General features: G+C 40.5%; 1 protein-coding gene and 1 long non-coding RNA gene across 2 annotated transcripts; both read right to left on the reverse strand.

Annotated features, from left to right (window-relative positions):
* Nucleotides 1–962: 962 nt before the first annotated feature.
* On the reverse strand, nucleotides 963–4,717 carry LOC129350029 (uncharacterized). Its single transcript, XR_008603230.1, has 3 exons — nucleotides 4,409–4,717; nucleotides 1,386–1,439; nucleotides 963–1,191 (listed from the first exon to the last, which is right to left on the reverse strand). It is a non-coding gene; the product is annotated as an uncharacterized LOC129350029 (long non-coding RNA).
* A 4,199-nt stretch (nucleotides 4,718–8,916) lies between these two features.
* On the reverse strand, nucleotides 8,917–13,865 carry LOC111568512 (CCR4-NOT transcription complex subunit 9). Its single transcript, XM_023270199.3, has 8 exons — nucleotides 13,498–13,865; nucleotides 12,608–12,793; nucleotides 12,362–12,477; nucleotides 12,002–12,111; nucleotides 11,801–11,910; nucleotides 11,412–11,510; nucleotides 11,218–11,309; nucleotides 8,917–9,798 (listed from the first exon to the last, which is right to left on the reverse strand). Exons 1-8 carry the CDS (start codon nucleotides 13,513–13,515, stop codon nucleotides 9,630–9,632), a joined length of 900 nt encoding a protein of 299 aa, XP_023125967.1. The 5' UTR covers nucleotides 13,516–13,865; the 3' UTR covers nucleotides 8,917–9,629.
* Between the last annotated feature and the right edge of the window lie 12 nt (nucleotides 13,866–13,877).

The raw sequence follows: 13,877 nt of genomic DNA on the forward strand, positions 1-13,877 counted from the left end.
ATATTTTTGGACTGTGGGAGGAAGCCGGAGTACCCGGAGAGAACCCACGCATGCACAGGGAGAACATGCAAACTCCATGCAGAAAGATCCCGGGAAAGCCGGGACGCGAACCAGGGACCTTCTTGCTGCAAGGCAGAAGTGCTAACCACTACGCCACTGTGCAGCCCCCTGGACATGTTTTATATTGTTTGAATATGCTAATGGAAAAAGGGGTTTTGTGTAGCCAGAAAGGAAATGTAGCTTGTGTTCAAGTTTGCTTTGTTAAAGGATTTCTTCTCCTTCATTGAATAGATTATAGTTGAAGATTAGACAGGAAGTGACTGGGAGAAAGACGGTTTACCATGCAACAAACAGACCTCTGCTGGAAATGTTGGGGGAACATGATATGCATCTTAACCGATAGACCGCTAGGACACCACTAAATTCACAATTTTAACTGGTAAAGTGACCCAAGGGAACATTAACCTGAGATACAGCATACACACATTGGCCACAACATTAAAACCACTGAAAGGGTAAATGATTCATTAGAATGCAACCTTCGACTGGGAAACCTTGAGTCCTGGCATTCATATGGATGTTACTTTGACACATTGTTTTTGCAGACCAAACACCCTCATCAATGGCAACAGCACTTCCTAACACCAATGGGCCCCCCTAGCAGGACATCACACTCTCCCACATCACAAAAACTGCTCAGGAACCACTTGAGGAACACAACAAAGCGCTCCAGATGTTGGCCCAGTATCTAAATCTCGCAGATCCCAATCAGACCAAACAACCACAAGATGCACCAGAACAAGTCTGATCAATGAGTGCCTTATCCCGCAACCCATGGGACCCAAAGACCTATAACCTGACTGATCAGAGCTGTTTTGGCAGCATGAGAGGGGCGTTTACAATATTAAGCAGCTTGCTTTAATGTTGTAGCTGACCTGTGTAAAATGGCTTGTTTATTCATGTGACTAAACAAAGGGCTAATATGTTCGTACATTCATCTAAGCAAAGATAAATACATTCTTCTATACTTACAAGTGGAGTGACCTCTCCCCGCCCATCTTGACTTGTACCAGATTGTCAGGCCATCCTCCAGAAGCCGGAAATGCCGCTGTTTCTTCCAGGAACGAGACTTGACTTTCCTCAGAGTTGATCCTGCTATCATCACCTTCACATCTGGATCATCTTGGATACCTGTCCAAAGGTCATGAACAAATCATAACATAGACACTGCACCATCAGATGAATTAACAGTTCTCCTGCTACAAATCCAGTTAGAGCATTTCAATTTAACAGTAAACTCAACTTTCATTAAGTGTTAAAACCATAAACATATCGTAAATCATATTTATTACATCTTTGGTCTGAGTGAATAACATTTTACTCACGTGCACCTTCAGGATCCATTTCTATCCTTGACACATGCCAGTGGAAATATGCTGCTAAAAAGAAGCAGATGTCAGTGAATTCATTGTTCCAGAAACTTCTCCCTGAATCCAAACTAAATACATTTTGCAAAACCTCTTTGTTAACTTGACTGCTTCATAAACTATCTAAATAATCATCACAGGACAATATTTATCTTCACATGTACTTAGAGGGCTTGCTGTGGAGCCGATTCATAAAGATACACAAACTCAGTTCGGCTCTTTCTTGTTCAGCTCTGAGCTGGTTTCTTAGAGCAGTTGGTTCAGCATATCGTGAAGGGAATCTTGAGAGATGTTGTTAAGGAAGGACTTTACTGCTTCACTTTGCCCATGCAGGATTTCCCTGCTGATCCAGGAATGTGAAATGTCCACGCAGCACATAAAATAACCACAACCACTCTGTTGTGTTGTGGTCTAAACAGCTGGGCAGCAGGATAGTGAGAGGAGGATCTTTATTGTTAGTTTTAACTGCAGGATTTAACTTATGTTTGGCAGAAATTTGCTCAGCTCAAGTATTCTTGCGCAAAATACTGCATCCAGCAGCACTGCCATGATGTAACTATACAGCAGATTTGATCTAAGTGCCTCAGTATGTTCAGAAACACGAGCCAGCATGTAAATCTTGACACAGTGAGGGCATTAATCTTAACTCTTTCATTAGCTGGAAGAGCAGAGGCGAGTGCTGCCTGTGTGCTGACTAAGAAAACTCACACGTACTCAGCAGATTGTATGTGCTCTGCCTGGCCAGACAAAAACCAGAAGTATTTTTGATTGCTGTGAATGTTGAAACTGTAAAAACATACCATTAAAATAGCAAATCTTCATATTTTGGAATTAACAGTTCAAGGTAAGGCTACAGAGTGCCCTGAGGATACACCCCACTGAGTCTCGTTATCCTCTGACTGTTTATCTTATGCGACCAGCAGGTCTGTCTGTTTTAAATGTTTGCACTTTGGATTAATCACTTGAATAGATTAGAATCCAATGCTTTTGGTCTTGCCCTAATTTTCAGGCATTGGTGGGATATTTCTGGTTAAAATGGGAAAGATTTTAAAGATGGAGGTTTGACTGGACCCAGTGTATTTCCTCTCAGACCTTCTCAGTGGTCATATGCATATCAAAAAATGCCTGTTAATGTCCTGACTTTTTGTGTGAGGAAGAATATCTTCCCTGCTGGACATCTGATAAGTCCCCAGGACTTTCTGGTTGGCATTAATGAATCATGAAATACATTCCATAGGACTTGTTAACATGTGTGCTTCATGACTTCAATGCAACACAACCACAACTCCTCCTCCCACAAGACCTAGGTGAGCTATCACCTCACCAGGTATAAATCCTCAACCAAACTCTCAATCAGGACAGCTTGGATTTAATGTGAACAGTTTGCCCTGGTGCCACACATGTCTTTGTGTTTTGTGTGTGAGGCGTGTTTTCTGTAGCTACTGAGGGGTGGTGATTCATGTCTTAATTGTCTTTTCCAGAAATGTGTGTTTTGAGGCACACGTTGTATTTAGTTAGCTAATTCTGTGCACTCTGCATTCGTTTATATTAGTTTCTGTTGTCTGGTGTGGGTGTTGCTTTTGTGTTGAGGTTTGGCCAAGGAGCTTAGTTGTTCTTTTGTTTTTCTCTAGTTAGGTTGAGAATTCTATTAGCCATTGTTTGGTTTTAATTGGTTCTTTGATTTAACAACATCCACCAGCCCTGTTTTCCTTTGTTTGATCACTTTTAGGTTAATTTCGTCACTGAGCAATAAATGACTTCACCCTAACCAATGACATCTGATTCTTTTTGTTGCATCCAGCTGACCCTAGCGGCTGGATCGTAACAATCTGCATCAGACCGTTTCTATCCTTAGACCTTTAGTGATCCTCAGCTGGACTCAGTGTGCCATTAAAAGCAGAGAAACAGACACAGATTCAGACAAGTGCACTGCAGACCTGCTGCTTGTCAGTGAAAGCTGATAGTTTCCCGCTATCGCTGCTGTTCGCTGATAAATGTGGATCAAACACTTCCGGAGAGGAAAGGTTTTCTAGAGTCCGCATAGCTGTATTCCTCTGTGACGGCTATCTTATCCTTTCATTGTTCTCTGAAACAACAATGATCAAATCATGTGTTGTCCTTATTTTACACCCCCTTGCGCCACCCCCACCCTCCTCCTTCCTCCCTCCTCCCCAGCAAGTTTATGAGAGTTCTCACCACAGCATGACTGATGTGATGCAAGGCAGGCATTTGCAGCTTCACAATTCAATATCACACTCCTACTAAGGAAACAGACTGACCATGAAGGCCATGCTTGTTTTCCACAGCTATTTGCTCAATGAACTAATGAGTGCTTTCATGTTTTGAGTCACGTCAAAGTCACTTTTATTTTCCATCCAAGTTTTTCAGCCTCTGCTCTTGAAGGGCGAGCACGCCCTCCTTTAGATTCCAGACTTTTAAGCTGCAGTTAGGTCATATTATGGTGCTTTATTTTTGGGGCCATGAGTCACACACAGCCACTCTGTCAGGGAGTCTACTGACCACAAACACGGACACACAAACATGGCTCAGGGGGATGCTTGACAGGATGCAAATTGAGAATAAACAACTCTGTCTGAAAATCAACAGCTTCTAGCTTTTATCTTATGTGCATGTTTTTAGTTTATAATTTTAAATGTTTTATGCAGGAATGTTCCATGCTCCCCAGTGTGGTTGGATTTGTGCCCTAATATTTACTCAGTACTGCCTTTTTCCTGCACACAGTTATGTGAAGAATCCAACAAGCAAATGTAGTTTCAGTGCCAGTCCAATAAAACTCATATAGAAGTCTAAACTGCAGCGGGGGAGGGAGGATTGTGTGCAGTAAATTAGAACCAGAGGCAGAAATATGAGACATAAGAGCATCGCTTCTGCAAAGTCTGCATGCAACTGCTTCTAAAGAAAGAAAGAATGACTCAGACAGACTGCAATTCGATTTGACAGGGAAAAAGAGTGAAACTTACCCAAAGTACAGATCTCACCAGTGATATTATAAGTCAGACTTCCAGAGGTGGGTAGTCTTCAGGAGACACTCTCCCCTGGGAGGAGAAGAGACAGAGAGTCTAGGGAGGTGTGCAGACACGCTGGTCCTGCACTCTGAGGGGAGTCCAGAGACTGCTGGCTGAGCTCAGAGCCTTAAAACACTGGGAGTGTCTGAAGGGAAATCAGGCCCAGCCCCTCTCCTCCCCTCTCTACAGTCAAACTGCTGGGAAATCTGATTCCTGTCACTGCCATGCTCCGCTCCCACAACCACTCCTCATCCTCATCCTCTACACACCCCTCCCCACCGGCCTTCCTTCCTTTCCTGCCACTCCCTCAATCCGCCATCCGCAGACCTCTCGCTGTATCTGGTCAGAGTGTCTCCCCTCAGTCCTGCTTCACCTCCTGCAGTCCTGGCTGCTCTCTCATCCTCCTGCTGACTGTGGATGCTCTGCAGGGCTCAGAGCCACCCCCAGGTTTCTGTGTCAGCACTGATAACGTTAACACAATTGTGGGAAAAGGTCAGATTTGGACAGAAGTCAAATCATAAAACAATGAGGAATACACACTTTGCATGTCGATCATCTTCTGCAGAAACAGAGCTTCTAAGTTTTGAGAATGTGGCTCTCGTTTCCTGATAAAATCAGTGATTCTGACTAAAACTGATGAAACTGAGTAAAGACTAATAAAGAATTCTGCCATATAATTTGGCAGTATGCCATACATTGTAACTTAGCAGACAGCTTAGCTGCAGTTTCTATTATAGCCCAGTCTCTGTACAGTATGTTTCTCCAGTGGACAGTGCAGTGGACCCATGGATCAAAAATAGAACCACAAAAATGAAAAGCAACACCTTCCCCATCCTCAGCCCAGTGTAGCTAATGTACCCTATTCTTCCATTTCCAAGGCTCCCTGGCCCAGACCTATAATGATTTTAGCTACATTAGCTTTTTCCTAAGTAAACAGACAAAAACACACAGTGCATACTTACGAACATCTCCCAAAGGGATCAAATTTGCTCACAAATGGACGGCTTGAGGCAGGTGTTTCCATGATACATGATGCCCATCTCAGCCACTGATGATAATGGAACCTATGGGGGCAACAATCTGCTAATGTACCGGTAAAAGGAAATGAAGGCTCATTAGTGAACTCTGTGGGGCTGTTAGACAGAGCACTCAGCAAGCACAGGTGAGCCACTTTTTCAACTAACTGATGAAGATTGAATTTAGAGCTTAAAAATAACTTTGCAATGTTCCTTTGTTAAAAATTCCTTTTGAAAAGTAAGGATGATTACATGGCATCATTGCAGAAGTTTTGAAAACTGATGAACAACAATTCTGATGGATCATTTTGGTTAACTTAGCAAACAAAAATGACAAATATTTGCTGGTTTCTTTAAGGATTTTCATCATTATATATAATTCTAAACTGATTATCTTTAGTTAATGGACTCATGGTCTGACTAAACTATTTAAAGTCACTACCTTAGGGTTTCATAACTTTGGATGGCAGACATTTTGTTATTTGTTGTAATTAGCTATCTAATAAGATTGCGAGTACAACCAGGTTGAGCATTCAGAACGCAGCTGACATGGTAAATTGCCAACAGAATCGGATATATGTCTGAAAAGGGCTCCACTAGATGGGGCCTAGTAACATTTTCTTATCACTTTCAACATGACACAAGTCTCACTCACATTCCTCTATAATTTCAAATCTATTAAGCTACGAAATAAAATGTCTAAAAATGAAACTTTACTGCAATGAAAACAGACAATAACAGGTTCAAATGATGCTCACCAATAATGAATGTTGTCCAAGTTATTCTGTCCCCACAAGACATTAACAGGAGCTGAAGTTTGTTCCTTCTAGCTTTTCAGAGCTATTCCCTCTGAGTTTATTAACTACCTGCAGCATCAGACAGCAGTAGGATCCATAAGTACATCTCCAAAGAAAGGGAAATATGCACATTTGCACACGGAAGAACAGCATCGCGAACTTCCTTATAGTCTTTTAATTATAAATCGAACCCAGAGAGCATTGAGAGACCAGTCCAGATCATTATCTAAGAGCAGGTCACAATGAGTAGGTCTACATGTCTTCATATCAGACAGGTGAGCTACCACACAGAGAATAGTAGTTTAGTTTCCAGCTGTTTGCGACTATTTCTTCTTAATTTAGTACAAATCTGCAGCATCAGACAGCAGTATGATCCACGAGTGTCTCCAAAGAGACACAGTTGCGCATTTATGCACAGAGCTACAGCAGTATGTTCATTAATTAGTTTTAATTATGAATTTATCCTGACATGGAGACAGGATTGATCACTGATCTAACACAGGTTACACTGTGTATGTTCCTTCACCTCAGGCAGGTGAGCTGTCACACAGAATCAGTTTATTAGCTGTAGTTTTAGTGACATGGCAGTCGTCCTCAGTTTGAGTCCTGAATTTTCACATTCACTGTTTAAGAACTTAGAAATAAACAGGACTTAATAATTTGGGCAGTTTGATAAGCCAAGGAGGCGGCGCCTAGGCGGAGTTGTGTGATGATCGGCATTGGTTTGTCTGTCTGTTAGCAACATTACTCAAAAATGGACCAACAGATTTGGATGAAATTTTTAGGGAAGGTCAGAAATGACACACGGACAAAGTGATTAGATTTTGAGTGATGCAGCTTATAGTCTGGATCCACGGATTTGTTAAAGATTTCCTGTGTCATTGCGAGATAGCAGCATGGCGTCCCTGTAACTATGACTACAAGTAAACACTACGTCAGCTGCCTGCTGGCGATCACAATTGCGATCCTACTACAAATCCACCACTATTGGACTTATTAGGACTGATCCGTCGGAAAAGATACAACAATTGATTAAATTGTAGGGGCGTTTCCAAGTCCCATCAATTCATGCCGCCCACTACATATTTAGGTCACGCAATTTGGTATCTACATAACCTACACATGCATAACACACACCTGTGCTCAGCGCAAGGTCATTTCGTTTGTGGGTACATCTATATTAAATGGCCACATTCTATAGTGCCGTGATTACGGTCAAAAATTTTTTCATTTCAGCTGTTGGAAATGACACGACTGAGCAGACTTGGCAGAGTACAGCACTCTTTGAGTGCTTTTCTTGTTGATAATCCGTTTTTGCATTATTCTTAATTACACATCATTTGCTGTATGACCTAATCCTGCATGAATAACAAACGTCACATGCATACTGTGGTTCCGTCCGGCACTGTGAGGAACACTGACAGAAAATGACCCATGTCTGAATGACTGGAATGCCACCACTTTAACAGATTGAAGCAACATTCCATAACTTATGCGTGTCTTGGTGTTGAAGGGCAAGAACAGCTTTAATGCACCTCAGCATTCATTCTCCAAGTCTCTCTCCAGTAGACATGAAAACTATTCTCCCAAAATCTATTCTCTCATCTGGTGTTTTGATTGGCGGTGGAGAGCGCTGCCTCGTGTGTCGGTCAAAACTCGGTCTAAAACATACAGATGAGATAAATTAGTAACTCCTCATTGCCCTTAGATGTAAATGAGAGTGACTGGTGGTATACGTTTGTTTCAACCCTATCATAGACCAACAACTTGTCCAGGATGCTCCCCGCTGTCTCAGTACATTCAGTCACCTGAACGCCACAAAGCATGAGCAGCAACACTCAGAGGATGGTTGCATCATCTGTGAATTCTAGACAATGCAAACCACCAGAACATTTCATTTTGAAAAATCTTGTAAAATCCCAGTTTTTAAATCCAAAAAACAGGGCTTGCAGAAAACTTGAAATGATACAATGTGTAACATTCCCTGTAGTGAGTCTCACAAGATAATAGGAAAAATGTCATTCAAAATAAGTTACACTGGTTTTCCAGTGGGGGCTGCACAGTGGCGTAGTGGTTAGCACTTTCGCCTTGCGGCTTTCCCGGGATCTTTCTGCATGGAGTTTGCATGTTCTCCCTGTGCATGCGTGGGTTTTCTCCAGGTACTCTGGCTTCCTCCCACAGTCCAAAAATATGCTGAGGTTGATTGATCATTCTAAATTGCCCGTAGGTGTGAATGTGAGAGTGATTGTTTGTCTTTGTATGTGGCCCTGTGACAGACTGGTGACCTGTCCAGGGTGTCCCCTGCCTTCGCCTGAGTCAGCTGGGATAGACTCCAGCACCCCCCGCGACCCTAGTGAGGATTAAGCGGTGTATAGATAATGGATGGATGGTTTTCCAGTGAATATAACTGAAAGCTGTTCCTCTTCCCATGTCAGGGAGACTAATAATATCCTAAGTCCAGTAGAAAACGGTTTATTTCTAAAACAAGTGCTGCTGATATTCAACTCAGGAAAAAAAAATTAAAAATTTGTACAAATGGGTCATCAAACAATGCCAGTCATTTCAGAAAACCCTAGATCAATTTGTTGTATTACTAAACTCTTGCATATCGCATCAGTGAACAGATATAAAAAAAAACAGACACAAGCAGTCATATAGAAGATCAAAGTGTTATTTGAAACGTAAAATGCAAGAAATAACTGTTCCTATTTGACATGGAATGTTACAGAACCTTACAGTGATAAACGGGAAGAGAGGAGCATCGGCTGACATTTTGAAAGGGTTGATATTAATTGTTTGGCCGATCTGGTCTATTTTATTTCATAAGTGACCTACGCTGACATTTAGATAGAAATTGCTTTGTGACTACGGCAACAATAATTATTTCATAGGCTGCATTTTAATGTACATTTGGCCATTGTTTCTTATTGCAAGTTTAATGCGTACTTCTCTACTTATAGCTGTTAATCTGATATGAAGCTTACTGTTCAAAAAATACTGTTATCATTTCAATATTAAGGTCTATCTGTCAACCAAAAAAATGTCCAAACTAAACATCTTCTTTATCAACCAGGTTTCTTGTCAAAAAAAAGTTGATGTCAAAGGCAAATATCAGCCAATACATCATTATTGGATTCTCAAACATCAGTGTCAGCTTTAAGATCTACTATCTGTGGACTCTCAAGAAGAAGTTTTCAGTTGTGAAGGTGGCCTTATGTCCAGAAGTGGAAATTGAGAAAAGCAAAAATATTGTTCTCTTTTATGTCCTTTACTTTGCAAACAGTCTTAGCACCGCATTTGGCAAAAAAAATATTCAAATTATAGACAACGAGTCTATTCGATCCCACTTGAATTCACAGCCCATCACTGTGGAGCCAGTGGAATGCCTCTAGCATCGGTGACTTGGCCCTCCTGCAGGTTCTTGACCAGCTGTGCCAGCCAGCGCTTGGTGGTGGTGTCGTCCTTCAACACCTGTGCAAAGGTGCTGTCCTTCAGCTGGTCTGGTAGACACTGACGCAGGGCCTCCCTGGCTCTGAGGAAGGAACACTACATGTCATAAACCAGTGGACCATAGTGACGTTGTGCAAGAAAATACAAAACTTTTTATGTTCTGGCTCTGTACTTTGCATATCAGGTTACACACACATACAGGGTCAACTGTGACAGGCAAGAGGTTATTCTTTCCATCAAGTCTGTAATTTAGGGAGGATCTCCAGCTTATTCAATCTTCACTTCAGACATAAACTCTCTTCTGCAACATGCATCATTTATATACTGGCTTTAATGTATCTAATGGCTTAACTATCAGGCTGATAAACTATATCGGTAAGTGTCAATAAAAAGTACATTTTCGACTGGAAATTGGTTAGCAAATGCTTGTGCTCTGAGTCACACATGGCAGATTCCATCACAGCGTATCTCTGAGGAGCAGTCAAAGGAGCGGGGCTGAGAGAATTTCTTTTTCTGGCCCTACAGTGAAATGCTCTGACGAATCAAAAGCAAATGTATGAGGCGATTGATAAATCAATGTCAACTGCTAAGGTGCATCACAGAGATCTTGATATCTCCTTTCATAAGCAGTTTAGCTGTTAAATTACATCATAAACTATCCATTCAGTCATTAAATATGCAGCCCAGAATCTCTGCCATTTTCCCCTGAAAGCTTATTTTGATTTCACAGAAATGTTCTAATATCTTTTTCATTTTATAATTTCCTCTGACTTTGCCCATCTTAAGTCACCAGTGCTCCAACTAATATTTTAAATCTGCTTTTTCATAAAGAGAGAAAATAAATCTACTCTGTAAGATCTGTAACTAACTACAAAAATATTTAGAGCTCCACTGGAAATAATTAAAATTGACTAAATTAATTTTTTGATTGCTGTAATTAGTAAGCATTCATTATGTTCTCACCACAAGCTGACAAGTCAATAAACTGTGAACTGTATTTATGTCATGGCTCCTCCTACTGGCAGAAGCTGAGGATCAAATTCTAGAGGGAGTTAACTGTCCAAAAGACAGTAATTTTCTGGTTTCAAGTTGGTTGTTGGGTTTTTTTTTGCCGCCATTTCATAAATGTTTGAATTTATATGATTATTAAAACTAATTGGAAGCACAATGAATAAGATGTTAAGAAAGGTAAATGTACACCTTTAAAAACTGATGTTTGGCTTAAAATCTAACATTGTTTTTACAATGTTCATTTGATGTAATTTTCTGACTTCGTTCCTCCTCTATGACAGTAAACAGAATACCTTTGTTGTGGAGAAAAGACATATAAGGATGTCATCTTGGGCTTTGGCAAATGCTGATTAGCAGTTTTCATCATTTTCTGACAAATCATAGATCAAACTAACTGATTATTAAAAAAGCACAACAACATTTTAAAAAGTATTTGTTAGTTGCTGTCCAACCACACACAGAATACTGTAGCTGCAGAACACTACTGTACCTGAGATTATCCGAGAGGCGAAGGTAGCAGCGAACAACATGCTTCAGCAGACGAGCTGATGGTTCTTTGGAGAGCTGCAGCACCATTTTGCCCTGCAAAAAGAATGACAAAAATATTGTAGCATTACGGTGATGTGTCACATGGTACAGAGAAGCATGCTAATCATATTCAGACATTTCTTAACAAGTACTTACAAGAATCATGGCCACATGAGAGAAACGTTCATAAGTCTGACATATATAGGCCAGTCCTGTGTCATCCAGCAGTATCTTCTGCAGTATGAAAGTAGCAACCTGACAATAAAGTGATAGGGAGAATGGTGAGATATACATATCTTTGATTATTTTTCCAATAAACAGTAAAGGAAAAGATACAGTTAAACACGCAATACACAACCAATTATGCTCATGAATCTCAAATCCACATGTCAGAAGAAATAAGTGATGTGGGATCTGATCTTTCGAAAGGAAATGTTAGAGAGACTTTTTTTTTGCAGGTGTATTTTCAGCTGTTTAAGCATCGCAAGTCTTTTACATCAGCGGTCTGTCTGACACCCTAAAAAGAAAATGCAACAGTTTAATACCGTCTTGGAGAGTTCACTCCCCGATTCCATAATGCGGAGACACAGCGGGATAATTTCAGTGGTGAGAAGGAAATTAATCACTTCTTGTTCATCTGTTTTGACCAAGGCACCTACAATAAAAACGAGAGAGATTCCAATACCTACATATCAATTTCGAAGGATGAAGACACTGCAGAAATAATGAACAGAAGGAAAGTTTACCTATGACTCCGAGGCTGGTAAGTCGCAGGTACTCAAATGGTCTTGTTTTGCTCACAGTGTGCAGAAAAGGATAAAGGAAAAGAGGGATGTGAGCTGCAAGAAAAGCCGACCTGGTGAGGGGTGAAGAATGAACAGCACTTTAATCAATGTGATCGCACTTACATAACATAGCAGATGTCAAACAGAGGAACCAACATTATCTTCATGCCTTCATGGCTTTAAAAACATCAATTAAAGTTTAAAACCCTGAGTTGAAGCTTCTAAAGACTGTCTGTCATCACTCACTGTAAAAAAAAAAAAAAAAACAAGTCAGTTGCTTAAAACATTTGCAGCTTTCATTTATAGTGGACATCACATTACCGTGTCTCTGGGTGTGAGGCAACACACTGTAGAAGTGCAAGGGCATTGCACACTCTGTTAGACTGGTGGGCTGTGAGCGTAGGTGGGTTTATAGATGGATAGATGTTGACAATTTCCTATACAGACAAAAATCCGTTGATAAAAGAAATCAGATAACGTTATAATTAATTAAATGAATCATTCAACTCAAATAGCAACAAAGAAATAACATGTACTACAGATAGAGGTAAACCATTCAGGTCATACCTGCAACAGGGCTGCAATAGTGCCACAGGAATGCCAGAGCATTGGTGCCAGGTCTGGCACAGATTCACGTTTCTTGCTAAGCTCCAACAAGGCATTTTCTCTGGTCTCAGGGCTGGATAACTCATTGATCCATTGGTAGATCTTCTCCCGGTCTACCTGGGCCAGGGCTGTGACGTTAGTTACAGCCTGATAAAGTAAAGGAAAATGACAATGAATTCACCAACAGCATCCCAACATATCTTGCATACGTTCCAAATATGATGGTATGCAAATAAGACCCTTGTTTTCTGTAACAGTGTAGCTTAGCATCTTATGAAATCACTATTAATCATAACCAAAGTCTGGCCTCACATGCAGTAATTAATATCAAAGAATTACATAAATATCAAATCCGATTTTTTTTTTTTTGTTTTTGGAGAAAAAAAGTTATTCAATGCAAATAGAATAATGGTAGTTATTCTATTTTAGTTAGTTATTATAGTTATTCTCAGTTTTACTGAGATTTCTCTGTTTAACTATGTAATAGCAAGACATATTTTTTACTCAGCTAATGGCGTGTACAAAATGTGCACCCAAACGAAGATTAAAGCCACTAAACTTTGGGTTGTGGTGGAGATCCTGAAACTTCGAATAAAGCCATACACCTCAGGTTTAATTTAGTGGGGAAATGATTAAAGTGACGTATCTCTATGTCATGTAGCTAGAATATTTCGATTTGATTGAACGATGTTTTCATAAAAAGCATAGTATTGAAGAAAACATTGCTGAATGTGTATGATTCTGTGCGGCAGAGTTAGATGTGTGTTAAACAAAAGCTACTTAAGAGGGGAAATGGAAGATACAGACGGTTGGTAACGGCAGCATACAGTCCGCTGATGTTAGATACTCACCGCTCCCGTCGCCAACATTCTCTGTAGCTCTCGGTGATGCTGAAGTGTTGTTAAAAACTTATTGTATCAACTGAAGTGTGCTGAAATAGCTAAAGTAATGTGGCTGCAATACTACTACCTTAACGTAACCACAGCACAGTGCGGAAAGCTAGCCCCAGCTAGCTGCGAATTGTATCGACAAATGTAAACCAGAACACGTGTGCACCAACATAACTTCAAGCGAGACACACAATACGTCGTTAAGATAACATAATTATAGAACGTTAATAGTTTCAGGTGTCAAGACTGAACTCTATTCATGAGATAACAAAATCTTGTAGGTCGTTTTTGTTGAGCAAACGAGGCTACCTAGATACAAATTAGTAAATATCGCGAGAGGA

This window comes from Amphiprion ocellaris, chromosome 11 (assembly GCF_022539595.1).
Source record: "Amphiprion ocellaris isolate individual 3 ecotype Okinawa chromosome 11, ASM2253959v1, whole genome shotgun sequence".
Classification (NCBI taxonomy): Eukaryota; Metazoa; Chordata; class Actinopteri; family Pomacentridae; genus Amphiprion; species Amphiprion ocellaris.

Excerpts from the sequence above, each read along its gene's own strand:
- LOC111568512 (XM_023270199.3), bottom strand. Across the intron at positions 12,112-12,361 it reads GCCTCACACCCAGAGACACG|GTCGGCTTTTCTTGCAGCTC; the intron begins GTAATGTGATGT and ends ACCCCTCACCAG. Across the intron at positions 11,310-11,411 it reads CTCATGTGGCCATGATTCTT|GGCAAAATGGTGCTGCAGCT; the intron begins GTAAGTACTTGT and ends TTCTTTTTGCAG.